This window comes from Sus scrofa, chromosome 14 (assembly GCF_054392235.1).
Source record: "Sus scrofa isolate SSC_HxYL_T2T_F1_AM1 chromosome 14, Sscrofa_HxYL_maternal_Yorkshire_Landrace_v2.0, whole genome shotgun sequence".
In the NCBI taxonomy this organism is placed as follows: Eukaryota; Metazoa; Chordata; class Mammalia; order Artiodactyla; family Suidae; genus Sus; species Sus scrofa.
The window spans coordinates 150,742,329-150,765,741 of NC_139396.1; the positions used below are offsets into that span (position 1 = coordinate 150,742,329).

Consider the following 23,413-nt stretch of genomic DNA (forward strand, 5'->3'; position numbering starts at 1 on the left):
TCACAGCTTACAGCAACGCCAGATCCTTAACCCACTGAGGGAGGCCAGGGATTGAACCCTTGTCCTCAGGGATGCTAGTCAGATTTGTTTCCGCTGAGCCATGGTGGGAACTGCTGACGTTCATTCTTTTTAAAGGAAAGTAGTCTCCAACTGATGCTGTGTAGCTGAGAGTGGGGTCTGTAGGTCTGGAGCTCTACTTCAGTGACAAATGCAGTTGGGGGAGGGTATAAACTGAGAACTGTAACGTGACACAAAAACCTTTAATGGGTCTGAAAAGAGGAAAAGAAAAATATGTGGTGACGCAAGGGCACAGAGCACGGACAGCGGGCCTAACAACAACTGCTGTCACAGGACAGGAACTGCAGTTCCAGAGCCTGTGAGAGCACTCTACAGGTTTACTCACTTAATCCCTGAACAATCCCACTATGTGAGTTACAGAGGAGGAAAAAGGCACAGAGGCGTTAAGAAGCTTGCTCAAGGTCACACAGTTACTAAGGGGCAGAGTCAGCCTTCAGAGAAAAGCAGCCAAATACCACCATGCCGGCTCTTCAGCCATAACGGGCACCTCTCCCACGCCAGTGTTCTAACTCGGCCACTGCGAGCCTGGAGATGGCTGGTTCAAGGAGGCCAGCACAGCTTCCTCAAGTGTCTTCCAAACAGCATGACTAAGAAAAGTGCAAGGCTGAGACAATCTTTTTTTTTTTTTTTTTGCTTTTTAGAGCTGCATCTGCAGCATGTGGAGGCTCCCAGGCTAGGGGCTGAATCAGAGCTGTAGCTGCCAGCCTACACCACAGCTCACGGCAACACTGGATCCAGGGGTCAAACCTGCATCCTCATGGATGCTGGTCAGATTTGTTGACTGATGAGCCACGATGGGAACTCCAAGGCTTAGACAATCTTAAAGAGAGAGAGCAAAGGCCGAAGAGCAACAGATTGTGACTTTTGTGTTCCTGCTTGGCCTCCTGCTCCATTCTGCCCCTCCTGCACCCTGACAGTGCAACCCTGGCTCCCCTCACCCACTGGCTTCCAGCTGTGCTGGGCCATTGGGAGGCAGCTGTAAGACAGAAGGGCAGGAAGAAGGGGAGACTGGGCATTTATTCTCCGCCCAGCCCCATCCTACCACCTCCTCAGACCCCTTGCTGCACTGCAGCTTCACCAGTAGCTTCTGTCCAACCAGCCACAGCTGCAGCTCCAGCTGCTCCGTCACACCTAAGCAGGCAGTCCCTTCCAGACACTGCTGTTCCCTAGCGCTATACTCTCCCTTCCTGGGTGTCCTAACCCTGGCCACCCCTCTATAAAGGACCTCTTCACTAAACTTTCTTCAACTGCTCGTTTGGAGGGTGTCATTTGTTCCTGCTGGGACTTTAACTGATACAAGAAGTTTCAATGCCATAAACTTTTCACTTAACAATTAACAATGGGAAAACAAGTAAGCAAGCAAGCAAGCCAAAGGAAAACTGCAGTTTTGAAAGGGGGCACAACTGAAGTGACCGACCAGGATGTGAACACCACCGCGTAGTCATATGCTGCCTTACAATGCATGACACACTCACAAATGGAACTTCCCAAGACATGTTTCCAAAGGAACAGTAACCAAGAAGGTGGAACACGGCCACTCACAGGAAGATCTCCCAATCAAAGGCCCATGCGATTCATCTCACCTTTGGCTTCTCCCACTGCCTCGCTCCTATGGGACCTGCTTTGCGGACCCCGCCGCTATGATTCCGGTAGACTCCTCATCTACGGATATTTATCCCAAAGCGTACTTACAGCCCATGACCCCCCAGACGTGCCACCACTTTCATTCTGCCCATCTCTAATCCTTCCCAAATCCCTCCCAAGTAACTCCTGCTGCCTCTGTGACTTTACTGACTCACCTTTTCTAATCTGAAAAAACATCCCCCACACCGGTACTCGTTGCTGCTTCTGTGAAGGTTACCCACAAACTGTTTTTACTTAAGGCAACAGCCTCAATTTCTTTAACTTCTCAGCTCCATTTGATACCAATGACTGTTCTCTCTTGGAAACTCCTCCCTCTGTGACAGGTGGTAGCCTAAGTTTTCTCCTAGGTTTCTGATTACTCTTGTTCCTTGTCATCTTCCTCGTTCACCCCAGATGGGAAAACACTGGGTGTTTCGTAAGGGTCTGTTTTTCAAACTCTTTTCCTACTTCCTTGGTGACTTCATGTCCTGCCACTACTTCAACTACTCTGGACTGATGACTGCCAAAGCTTTTATCTCCAACCACAATCATTTTACCCTTTGTAATGCCACCTTTACAAATGTCTGTTTAAGGTATCAGACCAGCTATCTCACCTGTACCTCAAAGTTCGCCCAAACCAATCATCATCTTGACTTTTCTATCAATTCCGTCTGATCATCCTCCTTCTGGCACAGCCATTCTCCTCATCGCCGCAGGTGAAGCCTCCGAGACACCCTTGACTCCAGCCTCCAGCTTGTGCGCCTCATCCGTAAGCTGCCAATTCACCCCATTCGGCTTCTGGACACAGATCCCTCGCTGGTTCCTGGCTGCTCATTGTCACTGCTTTCTCTCTGATCGCAAGATCACATGACCACCTAGGCTGCTATAACAGCCTGGACTCCTGCAACAGCCTCCTCACAGTCTCTGCCACTCCTTCTCAATCCCATCCAGTCTGTGCAACAGCACGGCTGCGTAGGACATTCTAAAGCTTCAGTCTAACCTCATTATTCATCTGTCAAAAAACTTCTGGCCTCTAACTTCCTCCTGAACAGTAACAAAATTTCTTAGCCTGGCTTTCAATGTCTATTGGAGTTGATCATATTTACTTTTCCAAATTTACTGCCCACCACCCAGTACCCAGGTACAACCTATTTAACTGCTCTAAATTTTATATTTTATTTTTAATTAAGAAACAGTACTTCCACTACCTATTTCAAAGACTGAGGACTAAAAGAGAGTTAAAGTGAGACGTTTTGTATGCCCAAGTGCTATTCCAATGTAAAGTATATGAACATAGATACAGATTTTACATTCTTTATGAAAATCAACTCGAAATTGATCACAGACTCAAATGTAAAGTGCAAAATTATAGAACTCCTAGCAGATAACATAGGATAAAATCTGGATGATCTTGGGTATGGTAATAACTTTTTAGATGCAACACCATGAAAGAAAGGATTGATAAGCTGGACTTTATTAAAATCAAAAATTTCTGCTGGGCGAAAAACACAGCTAATAGAATGAAAAGACAAGCCACAGACTGGGAGATGTATACAAAAGACTTACCTGATAAAAGAACGGTTATCCAAAATATACGAGGAATTCTTAAAACTCAATAATAAGAAAACCAACAACCCAATTTAAAAATGGGCCAAAGATCCCAACAGATACTTCATCAAAGAAGAGGGAATACAGATGGCAATATGCATTAAGAGATGCTCCACATCATATAATCAGGGGAAAGCAAACTGAAACAATGCGATGCCACTACACACCTATCAGAACGGCCGAAACCAGTTAACACTGACAATGCCAAATGATGCTGAAGATGTGGAGTAATAGGAACTTTTACCATAGGATCCAGCGACCACAGAACTCACCCAAAGAAGGTGAAAATTATGTCCACACAAAAACCTGCACACAAGTATTTACAGAAGCTTTATTCTTACTGCCAAAATTTGGGAGCAGATGTTCCTCAGAAGGTCCATCTAGACGACGGAATATTACCCAGTGCTAAAAAGAGGAATGAACTATCGAGCCAGGGAAAGGCATTGAGGAACCTTAAACACATATCGCTAAGTGAAAGAAACCAGTATGAAAAAGTCATGATTCCAACTACATGACATTCTGGAAAAGACACAAATTAAGTGGTTTCCAAGGGTTTGAGGAGGAGGATCAACAACTGGCAGACCAGGAAAGACTGTTTAGGGAAGTAAAAATACTCTGTATGATAAAAAAATGACAAGGAGTTCCCACTGCGGCTCAGAGAAAATGAAATCTGACTAGCATCCAGGAGGACACAGGTTCAATCCCTCGCCTTGCTCAGTGGGTTAAGGATCCAGTGTTGCCGTGAGCTGTGGTGTAGGTCACCGATGCAGCTTGGATCTGGCCAGCGGCTACAGCTCTTATTCAGCCCCTAGCCTGGAACCTCCATATGCTGCAGATACAGCACTAAAAAGACAAAAAAAAAAAAAAAAAAAAAAAAAAGTGGATGTATATTATACATTTGTCAAAACCCACAGTAATATATTACACCACAAATGACCCCTACTGTAAACTATGGACTGTGTATGATTATGATGTGTCAATGTAGGTCCATCACTTTTAACAAAGGCACCACTCTAGGGGGGGATGCTGATACTGGGAAAGGCTAAGAATGAGTTCTAGTTAAGCTGTATACAGGAAATCTCTGCACCTTCTCCTTAATCTTGCTGTGATCTCGAACTGTTCTAAAAATCGTTCTTTTTTAAAGTTTGCCTTTTGGCTATCTTAATCCCTGGCCTCCCTACCCCTTTCTACTACAAACTGCTTGCAGGAAAGAATGAGATCTCAATCTTTTTAGTCTGAACATCTGACATAGAACCTAGTGTGGGGGAGATGCTTAACAAACGTATGTAGAATAAATTAATAGCCAGTGCTTACGAGAAATTTCTAAAAATTGGACTAATGGTTGACTGAGAAAAATCAATGGTAGATCAATACAGGTTCTGACAACAAGATACCAAGTCCCCAAAGAACAGAGGAAATCACCTTTCTGAATAACAAAGATTACCTCTATACAGACCTAACAGCATATCAATGGAATATTTTTCCATTCTTTTTAAGATCAAAGGAATTATGCTGATACCTAAAGCTGCCAATATGAACTGAAATAAGTTTCAAATTGGTGACTTGCAATAAAATCAACTCAATTAGCCAGTTTATCCAAATTACCAACTGGGTCTACCCCTTAAGGCATTCGACCACAATACAGATTAATTTGAATTTTTTCTGGTAAATCCTGAAAATATTTATTTTAGAGAGGTTCAGTGTCAAAGGAGTTTTTAAAAATGTCCTTTAATGATTCCTTTTATTAAAGCACTAAAAAAATGAAGTGTCCAAAGAGAGATTCCATTAGGAAACACAACCTTTTGCACATTTCAATATGTCTATTACACATGCCAGTAAAGCTTCAGAGCCAAGTGCAAGTCCATATTGCTTTTCTTTCCCTTTTTTTTTTTTTTTTTTTTTTTTTGTCTTTTCTAGGGCCGCTCCCTCGGCATATGGAGGTCCCCAGGCTAAGGGTCGAATTGGAGCTGTGGCTATTGGCCTATGCCAGAGCCACAGCAGCTCAGGATCCGAGCCGCGTCTGTGACCTACACCACAGCCCACAGCAATACCGGATCCTTAAGCCACTGAGCGAGGCCAGGGATCGAACCTGCAACTTCATGGTTCCTAGTCAGGTTCATTAACCAGTACGCCACGATGGGAATGCCATCGCTTTTTTTTTTTTTTTTTTTTTTTTTTTTTGGTGTAGGGGGGGAGTGGAGAGAAAAGCCTGTACCAAATCAAATTAATGATATTATAGATGAAAATACTCCATTCTCTCTCCTGGGACAGGGCATGTACACTAAATGCCTAGATGGCAAAACAGAACCTAATACATAAATGTCTATGGGGATTAACAGTAATTTACTTGTTATTATTCTCACAGGATATCTTTTATGAGATCTCATAGGCAAGACAATTAAGAAACTGTGGTCAGTGACACCTAAGATCATGGCCAACAAATCTAGACCTAGCTGCTTTCTGGTCACAAAATGGCAAGGAGTATCTTGGTGAATAAGTCCTAAAACTTGAAGATTGAAAGCTATTCATGAAATTAAGGCATATTTCCTCAAGAAAGAATATCATGTTCAATCAATTTACTTACTATTTTCTCCTGGTGAAGACAAGATATAATCATTTAAAATAGTCAATCAAATAATTCACAAACTTCCAAATACATGAATTCTCAAAAGTTCTCCATTTTCTTTAAAACCAAGCTTCTCAAACTTTGTTTTCATTAGTACCCTGGATACATGACAATCTGGACAAGCATAAAATTTCCTTGACATCTTAAATTTAGCTTAAAAGTTCAGATTTTAACATTTTATTCCATTCCACCATCATGTTTCTCTTAATATAATAGACCCTGGCCCACTGTCTACACTGAAGCCTAAATGCAGGTGTGGGGAGTGCGGATCAAGTTCTGTTTATTTTAGAAGCCAAACAGTGAAGCTGGACAGGAGTGATGAGAACAAGGTGCCGGGCCCCTCGACAGGGCCAGACCCCGCATGGGCTTTGCCTGTGATTGAGGCCAAGACGGCATCCTTGACCAGGTTTTTCTTGTGAGGAGAGGTCAAGGACAACCTGAGCACAGGCAACTCTTCCATGAAGATAGGGGCAAGGCATGTTGGCCTTGGGGCCCCCTGGACTAGACAAAAAAGGCCAGAGGGCCCACAACACCTTTGGCCAAAAGGCCCCATATCTGAGACAAAGCCAAGTTCTGTAAAAGAAGCCTCGGTACCCTCTGGTCACCAGCAAGGCCTCCAAGGCTCAGGAACACCCCATAATGAGTCACCTGCTTCCTTAACACCAGTCATCTCTGCAGAGCCTTTGAAAAGAGGTGCCCAAGGCAAACAGGGCACCTGGGGTCCCTCCACTGGGTGACACAAACCCAACCCCAAATGCCTGTGTATCCTCCTTGGAACCAGAGCTGCTGGGCTGAGTGGGGGAATTTCTGGTCACGCTTCACCCTAGGCTGAAAGCTCCACTTTAAAACACTCTTCAGCTAGTTTCGTAGGGCTATGATAAGATTTTGCTAAAAAAGAAATTATTATGTTTTGTATAAAAATACATTGTCTGGCACCCCCCTCAAATAGATAAATACAATGATTTTATTGGAAATTACACATTATACTATATCTCTCAGCCAGCTTTTCTGACTGGTTCTTCATTACAAATGAAGTGGGAAAAAAAAAAAAAAACCTACTACTCAAGAACATTTAAAAGATAGGCACCTACTGATTTAAAGAGTGTAATACTTGCAAATTTCTGATGCCACAATAATTTCCCTATTGTCTTACTCCCCATAAGCTATATAATTACAATTGCTTTTCACTGCAGAAAAGTTTCTCTTTTGAATCTAAAATCACACTTGCAAATGGAGTCTCACTGGCATCTTTCGGTGATTCCATGGGTGCCCCTTTCCATTCAGGTCCAGATCACATGTGCACTAGCAACGGCACTGTTCTCTGGGTTTTCCTAAAACTACTCCCATCACGTCACTCGCATGCTGAAAAATCTGTATCCTCACTGCAGAGTTAGGGGCAAATCCTTCATTCTAGCACTTGGAGTTCCTAGTCATAAGGCCCCATCCCCACTACCACCTCCAACCTTGAGGGCTGTAGGTAGGCTGGGTCCCTGAGGGCCATGACAACACTCATTTTTACCCCGTTGCCTTTTCTCACTTTAATCTCCATTCGTGAAAACCCTTTCCTCTCCCTTCTCATAGAGCCAGCCTTTGAGACTCTACCTTTTCCATGACACCAAAGCTGCCTAACCTTACCCATTTAATTTCTTCTCCATCACCATTTACTAACAGTACTGCTAATTAGGACAATTAATTACATATTTTCTATCTACCTGCCTATGATCTTAAAGCCAGAGACACTGCCTTATGAATCCATGTTTCATGATATTAACGGAATTCTTATATGGAAAGAAGAGCAATGTCTGTTCCCTGTTACCAAGTTCTCATACAAATTTCTTTTAGAATGTCACTCTAATACATACTGCCTAAAAATCTAAAGACACAAGGAAGCAATACGACCCTACCCTTCTCTAAATACAGGAGAATTCATAAATTGACAATAATCCAAAAAACACCTTACATTCAAATTTTAGTTACATGTTTTTTCCTAAGCGAGGAATATTATTTTAAAAAAACAGAATGACAACATTAAAAACACAATTATTTCAGGCATACTAAAGAACACTGAAGCAGAAATTGACACATTTGAATCACCTAGACTTCAATTAAAAGAGAAAAAGAAAAAGAAGGTTGAGTTTGGAGACTACTCGAGTACAATCTTACACTCTTGGTGAAAAACAAAGACAAAAGAGGGTACTTTCACTGAATAAGAAATGAAAGAGGCAATTTCTACAGCTTGGTTAGAAGGAAACTCTGCTACTCGTGTGAATTTCCCAAGGCAGGGACCCTTCTCCAGCGGGGACTTTGAAATGTTCTGAGGAGTTTTCCATAAGCAGCTTCTATCCTTCTTACTATGCTAGTTTTGAACGATTTAATCCAAACTCAATCATGTGAGTTGAGGAAAAACTCACCATGCTTTAAGGTAAAGCCAAAGCTTAGATATTTACCCTGCACTGTCTTTATTAGTGCTATGGGACAATTTCTGAACACAGGATTTTACAGCAATACAATTACAACACCTTGCCTTGAAAGTAAGAAAATAAATTTTCTACTCAATACACAGAATACTTAATTTCAATGTGGTTTAGTTTATTCCATCAAAGATTATTACTGAAGATTATACATCCTGGAAAAAACTTTTATCGAGGTCATTGTGGTCTACCAAATGTATGACCTTTATCAGTCAAGGAAAAACACGAGCTCCTGAATTCTGCTAAGATTTTTAAAGTTGAGAATACATTATTACTTGTAAACGATTTCATTTATTTAAAGCAATTTTCATATATCCTGTGGCTACTTTGTAATAAGATCATAGCAAGAGCTACCATTTCCAGGTTCACTATGTGGTAAACATACCTTCAGCGCTTTTTATGCAAACATTATTTAATTTCTTCCAAAACACCAAGGTGGTTATCCCAGTTTACAATGACGCTCAGAAGGGTTAAGTAAGGTCAGACAGTTTTCAACAGACTCAAATCCAGGCCTGAGTCCTAAACCTGAATTCTTAATACCTATCCTATACTCTCTTGAGGATATTCTACTATTCTTATATTTTCATGTCACACTGAAAAAAATCCTTGGGTGGAAGTAGTTAATCAAATATATCTTCTGAATCAAAAGTTATGTTCAGTATGATTTCCATTTTTTTATTTATTTGGGGCATTTACTATCTTTGAAAGAGAAAAAAATCTACACAAAACACATATATTCTACACCTCAAGTAAACAAGATATGTGATTAACCCGAATACCCCCATTCCCACACCAGGCTCCCTAACAAAGAGGTTGTTATACTTAACGCAGAGCTGTGGCAGGGCACTCACTAATTGGCTCCTGGTAGCTTAAAGTAGCACACATACTTCCTCAGGAACCTACCAGGCAGGGAATGACAGACGTAGACTTCAGCTCCATGACTCCAATAAGAAAAGAAATGGAAGAATTACTAAGTAATTAGTAGAGACCTAATGATAAAATAGGATAGAGTCACTATTTATAAAACACTCCTTCAAAACACATCTCACAATTTTTTCAATACGCTTTCTTGCTATTTACTAAAACAACTGGCCTGTCTACTCATTCCCCAAAAATCATGTTCGATGGTCCAGAGCAAAAGCTCAAAGGCCTCTTCCTTGAAGAACCACTTCCCAGTTTCTAGCAAAGCGTTCCTCCTCGCTGTCTCACAACAAACGCTATGTTCAACAGAGTCACTCTACCTGGACTACAGGTCACTACTTCCGTATCCCTCTCCCTGGCTTGTGAGGCTACTCGTAATCTATGAATCATGTCTCAAACCACCCACCCACCCAACCCCGGCCCAGGTAGAGCTTTCCAAACATGTTTGTTACAACCATTTTTAAAAACTGGCAATTTGAATTAAATTTTATTCTCCCCAAACTGATTCATGTAACTGCTATTTAAGTGGCATTAGCACTTTGGTCAGAAAGATTTCTAAGCTTAAAATACATAAAATATGGAGTACCCATTGTGGCTCAGCGGAAACCAATCTGCCAAGCATCCATGAGAATGCAGGTTCCATCCCTTGCCTCAATCGGTGGGTTAAGGATCCGGTGCTGCCATGAGCTGCGGTGTAGGTTGCCGACATGGCTCGGATCTCATGTTGCTGTGGCTGTGGCCAGCGGCTACAGCTGCGATTCGACCCCTAGCTGGGAATCTTCATGCGCCGTGTGTGCGGCCCTAAAAAGACCAAAAAATAAATAAATAAATAAAATACATAAAACATTTTTATTTGATGTATACTTAAAATATTTACCTAATGCTGTATTTTAATATTTACATTGATTCTTACACATTTATATCACATTATAATTATTACCTGCTATATATTAACAATGAATTATATTTAATGCATCAAATCAGAGCAATAACTTATTCTTAAAATATAAGTTCAAGGAGACAAATGTCAAATGTCTGGACTCTAATATTCTCAGATACTAGTTTAAATGCATACAAGGAAGTTCATTTCAAAATCCAATCAACTGCTTTAGTTTCTATCACCAGCAGCATTAAAAAAACCCTGGCGCCAGGTAACACCACCACCATACAGTAAATACATAGCAACAGTGCCTAAATTTCAAAAATTAACGCCTTACTGTTTTGAAAAAAGGTAACCACAGTGGCCAGAAAGGAGGTGCTCCAAACACAGAAGCAGGAGGCTGGGAAAAGTGGTGAGCACAGAGGGAGGGCAAAGGACGTATCAAAGAAACAGGACTCATTCTCCCAGTAAGAAACTAACAAAAGGGGTCCAAAGGGGCAAGATATGGTAAAGCCAGGAACCAATGGAGAGAAACACTTATAGTGATTACACTGTCGAGGTTAACACATTTTAACTGCGTTAAGTCCATAAGTAGTTGCAGAAATGTGCATTCTTATGGTCAGAGAAGCCAAAGAATTTTCCAGCTTTCAAAAATCACTCTCAAGAACTATTCCTGTGTTGACACTCACTTGTCTCGAGTAACTCAAAACACATAATTCCTATTCTCAAAAACAAAATTCTAAATAAACAAGGCAGCACCTTGTTAGAAGCAAAAACAAAACACTCAAACCTCTCCATCAAGATGAAAATGCCAAGTCTGATTCAAAGACTACAGATCTGACATTGCTGAAATACAGTTTTTACCACACTGTGGTTTGTCAAATTTAAGACACCAAATTGAAGACACATCAATGGGATAATCCCTGTGTTTTCTCCTTTACCAATTCCTCACCATCCCTCTCCTCCACACACACACGCAAAGCAGAAGAGTTAAATCTCATCTATTTTAGCCCAGAAACATATCTCAGGGATGTTCTCCTCTTTTCCATCCTCACTGCCAAGTACCCTCCATCAGCTCCCACCTCAACACTCACAGTAACTTTCTGACTTACTCTCTTGCCCCAAGGCCTCCTCCCTCTTCCACTCCTGTCCTTGGGAGATCCCCAGGCTGTAGGGCTATCTGCCTAAGATGTTTCTTTGATCGTATCACAACCAACTTAAAAATTTTTCATAGTCCCCCAATGCCTACACAATGTCCAGTCCTCGGCGTGGAATTCAGGCCTCGTATTTACATGCCTGTTTTTTATGAGCTCTAAGAGCAGGATTTAGATCTTAATAACCTCTGCTTTCCTTGTATATAGCAAATATTGCTATATCTAAAATACTGCTAATCACCCAAAAGTGATGAAAATGAAAATATCATTTGATTATCTGAAATTTGGCGAAAGTCATCTGGATCGACTGCAGGAGCCATGCTGAGGGGGCAATGGAATCAATCAGGAGACCTGCAAGGGCTTGCTTCACATTCCTAATCTTGAGAATGTAACATGTTTATAATAAAGGCTCGCTGTGTGGGAGTTTTCTGAATCAGAACTGAATTCATACCCCAACAATCTCAAGTTTACACAGGAAGTAATCAGACCAAGTTATCTGAAATTGGGACTACCCAGTCTCAGACGTGAAGGCACCCTAAGAGCATAACTGGAGGGACCTGTGCGTATCACATAAAAACCAAACCGAAGAAGGACAGTCTTCTCCCTGGCCTGGATCTTGACCGTTGTAAAGTGGACAAGGAAAGTGGATTGCCAATTTGGAAGAGGCAATCTTAGCCAACAGGCCACAGTGAAAAATCAACAGAACAGTAAAAATCTAAAACAATTTAGAAGCACATCATTTATGTCTTTATGTATTGTTCTCAAAATGTACATGGTCATTAAAGGTAATTAACAAAGATTATTAATCTACATGTAACAAGCTTCCTTGCTGGTTGATTTTACAAAGAAATAATCCTCTCAAATTCTATCTTAAAAGTTAAACAAAAAAATTTACATATTGATTTACCAAAATTAGTGCACTGGGGTCACTGTAATATAATCTTAATACTTTCCTATCAGAAACCTCAAGAAGACTTGCATGCTATATCCTGTATTTGATCATATCATAACAACCTGTTCTCTTTAACTATTGGACTCGCTATGTGTTATCCTGTGTCCAGTGCCTAAGAGCTCGTTAATTACCTAAACTATATCTCCATAGGTCTTGTTAATTACCCGTCTCCTGTCTCAGAGGACCTTGTTAATAACTTGTACAGTCTCTCTAAAGAGGTCCTAACAACACATTAAAATTAAAGATGCTTTTCTTTTAGCACCTGTCAAGTGCTGTAAATTGAGAAATTTTCACATCAGTTTATTAGCCTACAGTAGTTTTTATGGATTTTTTTGGCTAATTTTCTTCTCTCACAGATTTTCTCTGTATCTCAGTCTCTCAGCTCAAAATAATAATAGTGATAATAACTTAGCAAAGTTTGTCTTTTCTGGTCAGAGCTTTTTTGGTTTTCAATTTTGAAGTCTATAAATATCAATTTGCATTAGTAAGTTAGCAAAAGGATGGCATGGTTGGTATCTGCAAATTAACCCATTGGGAGAAGTGCCAATTAATGAGAGCTATTATAATGAGTATTAGGACGACAAAGAGTAAAAAAGTTTCAAGTAGTATCTGGGGAGTTGGGCATAAAAGTTCTAGTTAGTGTTAAGGGAACTAATCACATCGCATATTCCATGCACCCAGTCATTGTTTCATTAGAAACATTCTGTAAATCCCTGGGCATTAATGGATTAATGGCTCCAAAAATCATCTCAAAAGTTTTTGTTTTCTGTCTCATAAATGAAGCTACAAGTTTTCAGCTGTGTAAAAAGATTTACAAGCTGCCATGAATAACAGATTATTTTTAACATTAGACAAATAGGGACCAAAAAATAAATAGTGCTACTAAAATAAACTTTATGTGGGTTAAGGTTTATTAAGCCAAAGACAGCTTTAAACTTATACAGGGAAAAAAAAATGTTCATAAGGAGCACAATAAAAACGAAGGTTTAAAAATTATGAACAAGATCCTTCCTTTAGGATTTGTTCACTATAACTTTTTAAAAGAAAAACATAACTCTATAGTAAATAGTCTATCCTTTTTTATGGGCATGTTATACAACTTCACAATAACAATTACATGCTTAAAAGCCTATGGTGATTTTTGATCTGTGAAAATTAGAAACACATTTAAATGTAATTCTTGGTAACCAATTTGTTGCAGCTTCTAAGAAAGGTATGACACAACCATCACAGGAATTGATTAAAGAAAGCAGGGAGGGAGGAAGGGAAAAGAGAAGTAGGTTAACCTAATTCCCAAAGTAAAAGGCATAGTGTCACATAAAATTATAAAATATTAGAGATAAATATGAGGTCTTGATCTCAGGCACTATTTATATATGCCCTGAAAAATAACTGTTTGGCCTCAGTTCAGAGCTAAGAAGTAGACAGGTGGTTCTTCCACCACAAATACTGCAAAGGGAAATATATGCATCCATGCTCTAATAATAGGAATATTATGATAGAGCATACCATTAAGTTATCACAGTGCAGAGTCAATTTGCTACATGGTACTCAATACGGCAGAAAACACAAGGCAGAAAATAATGAAGGGAAAGCCATGTTCTTTGTGCACGTTGTAAATAGAAAGATGTTCCGAAAATGAAACTCTGGCAAAAATGTCTCCTGTAAGGTCCTGCTTGCTGATGAGCTGCCTCTCCCATCAAACAACATTAGCTCATCCTACAGACTGTACTTACATTATTTACTATTTTTTTTAATTTCAGAATCAGATACACACAACCAATTTTCTCCTTATATTAATGAATTCCCTAAACCAGGAGGAGTTCTTCAGTCCTAACCTGGAACCACAGAAGAATAGACACCACAGTTTCCCTTTATTACAGGTAGCATACAAACACAAGCATATTTTTTAAAACGCCATTGATCACTACTAATGCCTATGTGTTCCTGAATCCTGAGAAACAATTCAGCCACAGGTGCCATAAAAATTTCAGTGTAGACATTTCTGCCTGGTCCTCAGTGCCTACGGTCATTTAGGTGTTTCTCAGCTACTCAGCCAAATCTACACTCCTCTCCACATTCCTGTTTTAGTCACAATGATCCCTCACTGACCCCTCTATTTGTAAACAAAGCCAATGTGACTAAACTGTCTATTCAACTATGAGTTTACTAGCACAACTTCTGATTCCTGTTCATAAAAAGTACCTGCTGAACTTTTATGAGAGATGATAGAGTTTAGATCAACAATATAGTTTAAGCCTAAGAATCAGTAGGAGGTTTTTTAAAATGCTGATTATTTCAGGACCTAGTCACTGAAGATTTGAATTCAGTCTGAGGCAGGGCCCAATGAACTGTAGTTTCAAAAAATAGGAGTTCCTGTCGTGGCGCAGTGGTTAACGAATCCGACTAGGAACCATGAGGTTACAGGTTTGATCCCTGGCCTTGCTCAGTGGGTTAAGGATCTGGTGTTGCCATGAGCTGTGGTGTAGGTCACAGATGCGGCTCGGATCCTGCGTTGCTGTGGCTCTGGCGTAGGCCGGCGGCTACAGCTCTCAATGATCACCACTGAGGATACACAGTGACCCAGAGGATGCCCCCCCCACCCCCGAGAAGATTCGGCACAACTGGTCAGAAGTTTACAAGGATTAGTGGGTCAGCTGGGAAGACTAAAACCTAGACACGATAAACATCGTACAGCAATTAGGTTCTACGTCAGCAGAATTCCACAGAGCAATCAAGATTGAATTAGAGAGTTTTTAGCATCAAGAATAGCTGGGCCTGGGAGTTCCTGCTGTGGTGCAGTGGAAATGAATCCCACTGGTATCCATGAGGATGAGGGTTTGATCCCTGGCCTCGCTCGGTGGGTCAGGGATCCCGTGTTGCCATGAGCTGTGGTCACAGATGAGGCTCGGATCCTGTGTTACTGTGGCACAGGCTGGCAGCTGTAGCTCCTATTCGACCCCTAGCCTGGGAACTTCCATATGCCATGGGTGCAGCCCTAAAAAGAAAAAAAAAAAAAAAAGAATAGCTGGGCTTAGGACACTCAGAGATGAGCAAAGAGTGCATTCCACAACTGAGCCAAGGAATGGAGTTGGCAAGGCTTACAAGGTTCGGGTAGAGCAGTGAAGGAAGGAAATTAACGCACCGAGAGGAAAATAAAAATTTATCATTAAGAAAATCCCTGAAAATTAGAAAGACGAGTTTGGAGGTAGTGTTGCAAACAAAATGGTTTTCTGAATTAGGTTTTCTTAAACAGCACAAGAGGCACGATGGCCTACATGCCATAAATGCTAAATGATATAATGCTAAGTGCTATAATAAATGCCAAAATCACAGTAGCTTAATACTCTGGAATTTATCATTCAAGACAAGGTTCACTGGTTATTTTTGGTTGTTAGGGGACCTCCATATGCATTCAGGGACCCAGGCTATTCCTATCTCACGGATCTGCCTTTCTCAAAGATCTCCATTCTACTAGTGTAGGGTTCAGTAGTCTCTGTAAAAGGCCAAATAATAAATCTTTTTTGGCTTTGTAGGTCACCGACTCTCCATAACTACTCAACTCCAGCATTATAGCACAAAAGCAGTCATAAACAAATGGGTGAGCTGAATTCCAATAAAATCTTATTTGCAGAAACAGCCAGCAAGCCAGACTTGGCCCACAAGCCTAGGGTGCCAACCTTTGGTCTAGGGTAGGGAGGAAGACAAGGCAATATGGAGGACTATTCCTGAAACTGGGATCCAGTCATCCTCGATATCTGTGGGGGACTGGTTCTAGGACCCCAGGGGACTCCTCAAATCCCTGGGTGCTCAAGTCGCTTGTATTTGCAAACAACCTACACGTCCTCCCTTCATCTCTACATTAGTTACACACCCAATGCGATGTAAACGCTACATGACTAGTTGCAAATGTAATGTAAATGCTATGTGTGTAGTGGCCATTATGCAGCATATGAAAGTTTTACGTTTTGGAGCATTCTGGTTTTTCTTTCCCCAAATATTTTTGACTGAGATTGGTTGATTCCACAGATGTGGAATCTGGGGATATGGGCGGCTGACTGTGTATCTCTTCCACTAAGTCTTTCATAAGCCAGAACTTGGTTATATGTTCCCACTTAACTAAATGGTTTAGCTGTGTCTCTGTTCAAAAAAAAAAAGGAAATGTGGTTTGGAGAAACAGTCACCTATTTCCACTTTCCACTGGGGAAAAACAGTCCAGCATTAAAGAAGAAAAGGCTGTGAACAAATGATTGAAAATGGTGTAACATTCAGGAATATTTGTTTTTGGCAAGTGAAATACTGCTGATGCCAAAGAAAGCATTATTTTATATATCGTGGGGTTAACCACATAACAAATTAGTTGACACTGATGGTGCTAAACTACCTGTGATCCACAAATAAAAAGCAAGAGGAAGAGTGATTTTAAAACACAAACTCAACACCAATAACAAACTGATAAAACATTTTCCTGAAAACTACAAGAATTCCAACTACACTTTCCTGTCCACGTGTAGTAGGACTTGTACAGCATGGCGAGCAGTACAGTAGGCAGACTTCTTAGAACTGGCACCCAGGGCACACATAATACTGTATACTCACCGCGCCCAATTCAGTCTCCTGTGGGTCCACAGCAAAACCATGTGACATGACTAAGTGCTGCCCAATGGAAGTCATGTGGAAGTAATGGGTACCACTGCCACTCGTGAAACATAAACACACCCCACATGTGACGCTCACCCCCTCTCCCTGCTGCATGGTCTTGGAGCCCAGGTGTGAAATGGTGGCATCACAAGAAGGAAGGAGCCCTGGTCCCTGAGCGACCGTGTAGAGCTGAATGAGTGCTTGGATCAAAGCCCCCACTTCTCCCATCCCCACCCCAGGGAGTTAGATTGTGACAACAGCAATAAACTTCACTGTGACCAGCCAGGGAGATCTGAGGTTGTTTATTGCAGCTGATCACCTATTCTAACAAATACAGAGTTCTTCGCAAATTTCAGAAATGCATCAGTTAGGGTATGAAATTTAAGTTTTCGTAGTCCTTTAAAACTCAGATTTCTAATAATGTTTGGCTGAATATAAAAATGCACACACCTACCTTTACAGATCTGTTTTTGGTCAACTAGAAAGACGTCACGGCCCACACTGAGCTAGAAGCAAGAGTCCATGGGAGTGAGGGAATGAAAGTAGCATTTTAAGAAATCCATCTGCTATACTGTGTTCACTTATTCAAAAGAGGGGGAAAAAAAAAAAAGCTTTTCTAACACCTGCTTCCTACAAAGCATCATGCTGGAGATTTGGGTTGAAAGATGAATGAAATGAAGGCCCTGCCCTCATGCTGTTCATGGAGGTGAGAGAGGAAAAAAAGGGACTGGTCCCATTAGTGAACAATGGGATGCTCACAGAAAGTAAGACTTAGCTAAGAAAATGCTGCCGCACAAGCAACAACTACCTCTTCCCACAGATCAAAAAAGGCTTCAGAGCAGTGGGGGGCATGTAAGAGGAAACAGACTGAGAATTAGTAAATGTAGGAAAACGTGTTTCAAAGAGTCCTGCCCCTTGCTGAAGTAACCCAACAAAAAGCCTAACTCATTTCCTCTCTCATTTTTACGCAAGACTATGGGACCTATTTGAAGAACAGAAGCAAAATGCAGTGTTTTTTGTGATTATAAGGTGATTTCTTCAGGTTGGACTTCATTTACAAAAAAGTAATAACTAACTTTTAAGAAAGTGTTCTTTAGTACTTAAAAATTTTTTTTGGCATAGGGAAAATTCTCCAGTTTTAATTATGCACACTATTCGCCCAGAGGGTAATAATGTGGTTCCCCTGTACCTGCAGGTCATGGGGGAGCCAATTCACCCAGAGAACAAAATCCAGCTCCACAGCTACATATTTTACCCTTAACTGTGTTCAGGATTCTCACGAACATTGGTCACAAGCGTCCCGGAGACTCTATAAATAGATCTATTTAGCACTATTGGAAAAAGATAATTCACAGCATGTGTCCTAGAAATGTGAGTTCATAGCTTCAAAAGTGCATTTGGCTTAGATGTTAATGTGAGAAAACTAAAATACTCCATATAACTGAGAAATGATAGCGGGAGGATAAATACAAATACACTGATACGTAAAAACCAAACTACCTCGACTACATCCTTTCTAATTCCATTCGAGACATCATTTCCCCAAAATTTGATCTGAACTCTCTTCCTGGATCTATTTATATTCAATTTTTCTTTTTTTATATGCTACTACTGAGAGCTACCCCTTTATTGTAAATGTTTTACATTTACCACAAAGATGGCTTGTGACACAAAAAGGAAGGGTAACTTCTTAGGACTCGACAAATGTGTTTGTCGTCATAGCTACAGCATCTCAGGAATATGAAGAAGAGAAAAATCTTAAAGTTAAAAAAACTTTTTACATACTTGCAATCATTATATGTATAAAATGAAACAGCTCTAACACTGATGGACACAGCATTAACACTGAAGTAACCCAAAACAAAGTCTATATTTGGCAAAATGCCACACTCACTTTTAAAACACTAATTCTTAAGTCCATGTAAACAGCCCAAGTCAATTAAAAAGTTGAGGGTACCTATTTTTCCATATATTGCCCTAATATTTTTCTTTTTTTTTTTTTGGCCACACTGGCACCATATATAAATTTCCCAGCCAAGGACTGAATCCCAGCTGCAGCTGCAACCTACGCCACAGCTATGGCAATGCCAGATCCTTACCTACATGCCACAGTGGGAACTCCATGCTGCCATAATTTAAAAACATTATTTTCCTACCATATCCCATTTTTCTTGTTTTTCTTGGACTCTAAAATTACGTACATTAGCCAATCTCTAAGTTATCTCAGATAGTTGCTTGCGACAATCTTTTTCAAAAACAGTTCAGTTAAGGAGGGGAGAAAGGAAACACATTTCTATTAACTTCTGTCGTTTAAGACCCACAATAATGTGAAGCACACCATATAAAATATCAAAATGAAATATTTGAGAATAGCACATCAAAACCATGGATTCGTCAATAAAATATTAATACCCTATGATAAAAAAGCATTTCTTTGGCATATAGCCTATAAAGAAAAGGGAATGATACATTCGAAAGCCACAGCAAATACCCATTTATTGATAAAAGAAAACAAAAGAAGTACAAACCTTCCCTAGAAAACTCTAAATGCATGTTTTAATGTATCATTAGAAAATCAGAAGACAGCTGGGGGATCACAAGCCTAAAAGGGCAATTGTTGGTACTCTTTTCTGTTTATAGTGGGACAAAAACAAAGCACTGTTTCTGAATAAAATATGACATGGCTACATACAGTGTAACAGCAACTACCCTTTATGGGGTCCCTATTTGGGGCCTGTCTTTGTACTATGTACTGTATCATTTATCACCCCCCAATCCTAACAAGTAAGAATCACTTTCCTTATGTCAAAGATGGAAATGCTGAGGTTGACAGACGTCACAGACCTACTGAGCCAGCTTTCCCACGGGAGTCTGAACGCCATGCGTTCCTGCCCCAGGAAAGAACGTCTATGTTACCTGGCAAACAGTCCAGCACACCCTTCCTTGACAATCGCTTAAGACTCCAATAAATTCATTTTATTCTTTGCTTGAAGTTTCCTTAATCAGTTATTCTACCATTCACTCCTGCAATTCCATCATCTTATTTAAACCATAGTTTCAATTTGTCCTAAGGAATTAGAAAAGTATCACATACATGACCGAGCCCAAACTTTATCATGATAGATTATTTCTGTGACTAAGTCATCATTACAGATACTCCAAGAGTACCCACAAGATTCACATAAGCATTCAGTAAACATTCACAAATAAAAACTACTCCAAAGAGCCATTTAATATAGTTAACACCTATTATGAAAACTATTACTACTTCAGCCAGCATGTCTTCAAGAATAGTCCGCAGGCTGCTATTGGTCCATAACTAATTTCTGGAAAATAAGGTGTAGAAACACGACGTACCTCGATTTCGTTTGAATTAACACCTACTGGTGGTTCACTCTCACCACGTCTCATCAAAAGCTATACTATTCTCTCCATAAGTTTCGGTGAGTTTCTGGCTAAGTAAGAATAAACTTCAGTACGGATTAAGAATCTTTTATCCTTCTAAGATAAAAAAAGTTCAATTCCAAAGATGTATGCAACATTGCCTGGCTCCAAAATTAATTATAAAAATAAGATAAGAATTTTTTTCAAGTAAAATGAAAGGAATTTAAAAGGAACATCCGATACTTTCAAGTACAATATGTTCCAAAATAGCAAAACTTTCCCCCTGTTAAGCTTACCTTGAAGATGGCATTATATTTGAAGCCCTGAATTTTGTTGTAAACGGATTAGTTGACTCATAATCAAAATAGTCCTGACGATTTTCACTAAATGCATTAGGTGATTTCAAGTCACAAGGGCTATCGGATCCCCCATTGTTAAGTTTATCAGACCTTCTGCTATCTTTTTTTCCAGTCACTCTTTCAAACAGGCTAACTTTCTCTCTTTTCTCTCTCTTATTTTCTTTTCTTACTTCAACCGATTTTGAAAATAAATTCACGCTGCTGTCCCAGGATTCACTGCTTTCTTCAAATGGATTTTTCTTCCTTGGCAGTGTTGCAAATTTTTGGGGTAATGAAGCAGTCACATTTGTAAATGGGTCACTTTGTCTTCCGAAAGACGATTCACCTTCTTCCACATTGCTGTCAGGTTGGTTCATTTTAGAAGTATCAAAGCTTAATGTTCTTCTGTGTGGAGATTTGAGACTTCCTGCAAACAATTTTGTAGTTAGTACATAATCAGTGACACATTACATCCCACTATTTGACACATCCTGTGTGCATACTGCCGCTTTTAGAATGAGAGCAATTAGCTATTTAAAGATATTAACCTTTAAAATAATCAAGGAAAACAATCTTAAAATGCTAAGGAACAGTGGTATGTAGGCTAATAACAATTAGTATCTGGCTAACAATTAGTAATTTACTCAGCTCAGCAAGAAACAATCACATAAACAAAGTATAATGTCAAAACTAAAGGTTCTGCTTGGCCCCGCAGTGCTATAAATTCTCAGACTTCTTTCATCATTAGCATTAAATTTACGTTCTTATTTCTGAACATTAAAGGTTTTTCCTAGGAACTTTCTAATGAAATGGGATATTCATTTATGCTTCTGGCTTTTAAGATGGAAGAAATGGCAGTTAAAAAAAGAAGAAGCCAGGCCACGAAGAGAGACCAGGACTCATTTTTATTACCTAATAATATAATACAACGCTGAAGGCAGACCCACTCCGCCTTCAATAAACTTAACAATTTTGAGTAGAGTAGGCACTCAATATTTGACGACTAAATTTAGAAAATACTAGCAAGAAACTCCCACCTTTCTTCTCTAACTTTAGAAGTCGATACTTTGAAAAGTAAAAGGGTAGCTCAGACCACGGAGGAGCGACTGGAATGTGTCACTTACCACTTTCCGGAACTGCTCCAAAGGGCTCTATCTGGCGTCCGAGAAGATGAGTTTGAGCGATGGCGCCCGACTTCAGCTTCTCCGAAGAAATGTGGGCCCCAGTTAAATCAGACATTGAATGCGCCGAAGAGAGTCGCTGAGGACCCAAAAGGAAAGGCTTTTTTGGTTTAGATTTCATCTGTATTTCACTACTTGAAAATTCAGTATTGGCATCAGGCATGTGAGAACTTGGAATGATTGCAGAAGATGTATCAGAAAATGTCCCATCATTTTTTCTACCTTTCATCTTATCTTTTAATTTTGCAAAAGGAGATCTTGTTTTGTCCTTCATTGATAAGTCAAACATACTTGCTGTCATATTGTTCCTCATAAATTGAATATTGACCTTTATCTCACCCCTGTTTTTGGCTCTTTTTCCTTGTTTGGATTCTAATCTAAACCACCTTAAAGAGAAGGAAAAATTGAGTTGTAACATGTAATGAAGAGGGAATTATTGAGCTCTGCTGTAATAATACAAATAGGTTTTTAGGTAAAGTTACTCTACATCAAGGCAATCTAAGCACCAAGGAAGAATCATCAGCCAAAGGGTTTCTGGTTGTACCCATTGCTTCATTTAAAAAATGGGAAGTCTGCCATGTGGCATATACTGAAGGAATTAGTCTTCTTTGGAAAGGTATTTAGACAACTTTTTCTTTCATGATTTGAGAAATCACTCATCATCAAAAAGTCTTAGCAATAATAGCTATTATGTTTGTTGCTAATGGTTAAAGAAATTTTTTAACTTTAAAAGACACTAAGGTAGAGACCCTGAAATAATTCATCAATACAAATGTTTGAGCACTATAAAATGATTAATGACATCTTTAAGAAAACAGTAAATATTTAGTCCCTCTCAAAATACTTCTTTTGTAAAAGCTATTAAAAGAATTTTGTTAATATGGGTGACTACACCATATAGTTTGCTAATCATGAAAATTGCATGTGCTGTAATTTAGATTCATATAAAATAGGTCAAAGCCTTTTTCTGAATAAAACATGCAAAATAAGTGAAGTGCAAGAAAGGAAAAATAGTGATAAATCTTGCAATGAGTTTTTAAGGAAAGAAGAAAGTTTATATGCTTCCTTTTACAATCTACTTGTTTCGTTAACTCTTGCTGCTGTGACAATACCAAATAAACCTTTTTTTTTAACTGAAACTAAATCTTATGCTTTTAGTTACTTAATGAATTACACTGCCCATTTCTTAATGATGTATAAGTTTATTTTGGTTTTGTTTATAGTATTTTTACTTGTGAAAACTTCTACAGTTGCTGGTATCACAAGTGGTCAGTCTACAGGCAGCCAAAAACCCTGCAAACTCCAGCCTAGAAGAGTGTTTCTACAACGTGTTCACGCGACTTAGCAATGAAGTACAATATCCATTCCTGTAGACAGGTCATTATTTAAATACGGCTCTACAAGTGTTAAAGTTTCTTAACGACGAAAGGGACTCTGACCTGATTTTACAGGATATACCAGAAGAAGCTACATTTACTCTCAAGCGGAAAACTGGTTCACAGGTCTTTCCAGGCAAAAGAAAACTGGCAATAATATATACACTAGCTACACCTTAG

General features: G+C 39.7%; 1 protein-coding gene and 1 long non-coding RNA gene across 4 annotated transcripts in view; one reads left to right on the forward strand and one right to left on the reverse strand.

The window, feature by feature from the left end:
- Positions 1-23,413, reverse strand: part of RAB11FIP2 (RAB11 family interacting protein 2) — a 43,250-nt gene that overhangs the window by 14,530 nt on the left and 5,307 nt on the right. Inside the window, exons 2-3 of one of the 3 annotated variants that reach the window (XM_001927901.7) lie at positions 21,801-22,243; positions 20,635-21,103 (exon numbers count right to left, since the gene is read on the reverse strand). The exons of 1 other annotated variant lie outside the window; for it this stretch is intronic. In XM_001927901.7, coding sequence (XP_001927936.3) covers positions 20,635-21,103; positions 21,801-22,243 — 912 coding nt within the window. The remainder of the gene's footprint in view (positions 1-20,634; positions 21,104-21,800; positions 22,244-23,413) is intronic. One more of the 3 variants, XM_084995709.1, reaches the window with a different exon arrangement.
- On the forward strand, positions 1,583-4,258 carry LOC146397090 (uncharacterized). Its single transcript, XR_014827068.1, has 2 exons — positions 1,583-1,727; positions 2,295-4,258. It is a non-coding gene; the product is annotated as an uncharacterized LOC146397090 (long non-coding RNA).